The sequence below is a fragment of the Penaeus monodon genome, chromosome 28, assembly GCF_015228065.2.
Source record: "Penaeus monodon isolate SGIC_2016 chromosome 28, NSTDA_Pmon_1, whole genome shotgun sequence".
In the NCBI taxonomy this organism is placed as follows: domain Eukaryota; kingdom Metazoa; phylum Arthropoda; class Malacostraca; order Decapoda; family Penaeidae; genus Penaeus; species Penaeus monodon.
In genome coordinates, this window is record NC_051413.1 from 33,543,915 (window position 1) to 33,544,636 (window position 722).

Consider the following 722-nt stretch of genomic DNA (forward strand, 5'->3'; position numbering starts at 1 on the left):
CTGTCCGAGGAAAAAGCTCGAGACGGCTTCTCATCCCTCTGGTCGACTCACCTACGAGGTCGATTCCGTCCATGGGGATGTCGACCTGCGTGTGGTCCTTGGCCATCTTCTTGCACAGGGTCTGTCCGTCTGCGAGGATCTCGTCGGCCTCCACGCCTCGAGGGTCTGTAAGACGCCGTGCCAACACTGACTCACTAATCAAGCAACTGTCCTTCTTGGGCCCTACCTGCCACCTGACCCTACCTGCGCCTTGACCTTGTGTGTGGCGACTGAGTTTACCTGGAAGTGACCTCTGTGTGACTTGACCCCCCTCCCCCCCCCGTGGGATTCTGGATAGTGTGTGTCTCGATTCATAACCTAACTTTTAACCTGACACCCTGAGTTTCGAACTAAACTTGTTCCGACAGCAGTTCCTTCTCCCTGTCATTGTACATGGTGCTTGCTCACTGCAATAATCTAGCAATATCTGGCATTTGACCTAGCCTTTTTCTGTTAAGAGCTCTGTTTCTCTCTTACAGTATTTACCTTTAACCTTTGACCTATATTAAAGGCTACATCTCACTCATCATTGCTTTAAATGCTTTATTCATAGCTAAAGCACTATACCTGTATTAAACTAGCTAGCTTTCGTGGCAATCAAGTTGCAATTTGTTCACACATTTACATAATATCATTAGATATTCATTGATATGTTATTATCATAGAGTCAATTATATAACATC

The 722-nt window shown here is 46.3% G+C and overlaps 1 protein-coding gene across 1 annotated transcript in view; it reads right to left on the bottom strand.

Moving 5' to 3' along the window:
* LOC119591519 (sodium channel protein para-like) overlaps window positions 1-722 on the bottom strand; it is a gene marked incomplete in the record, with an annotated part of 263,120 nt that overhangs the window by 67,792 nt on the left and 194,606 nt on the right. The window contains 1 exon segment of the mRNA XM_037940268.1: window positions 52-186. Coding sequence (XP_037796196.1) covers window positions 52-186 — 135 coding nt within the window.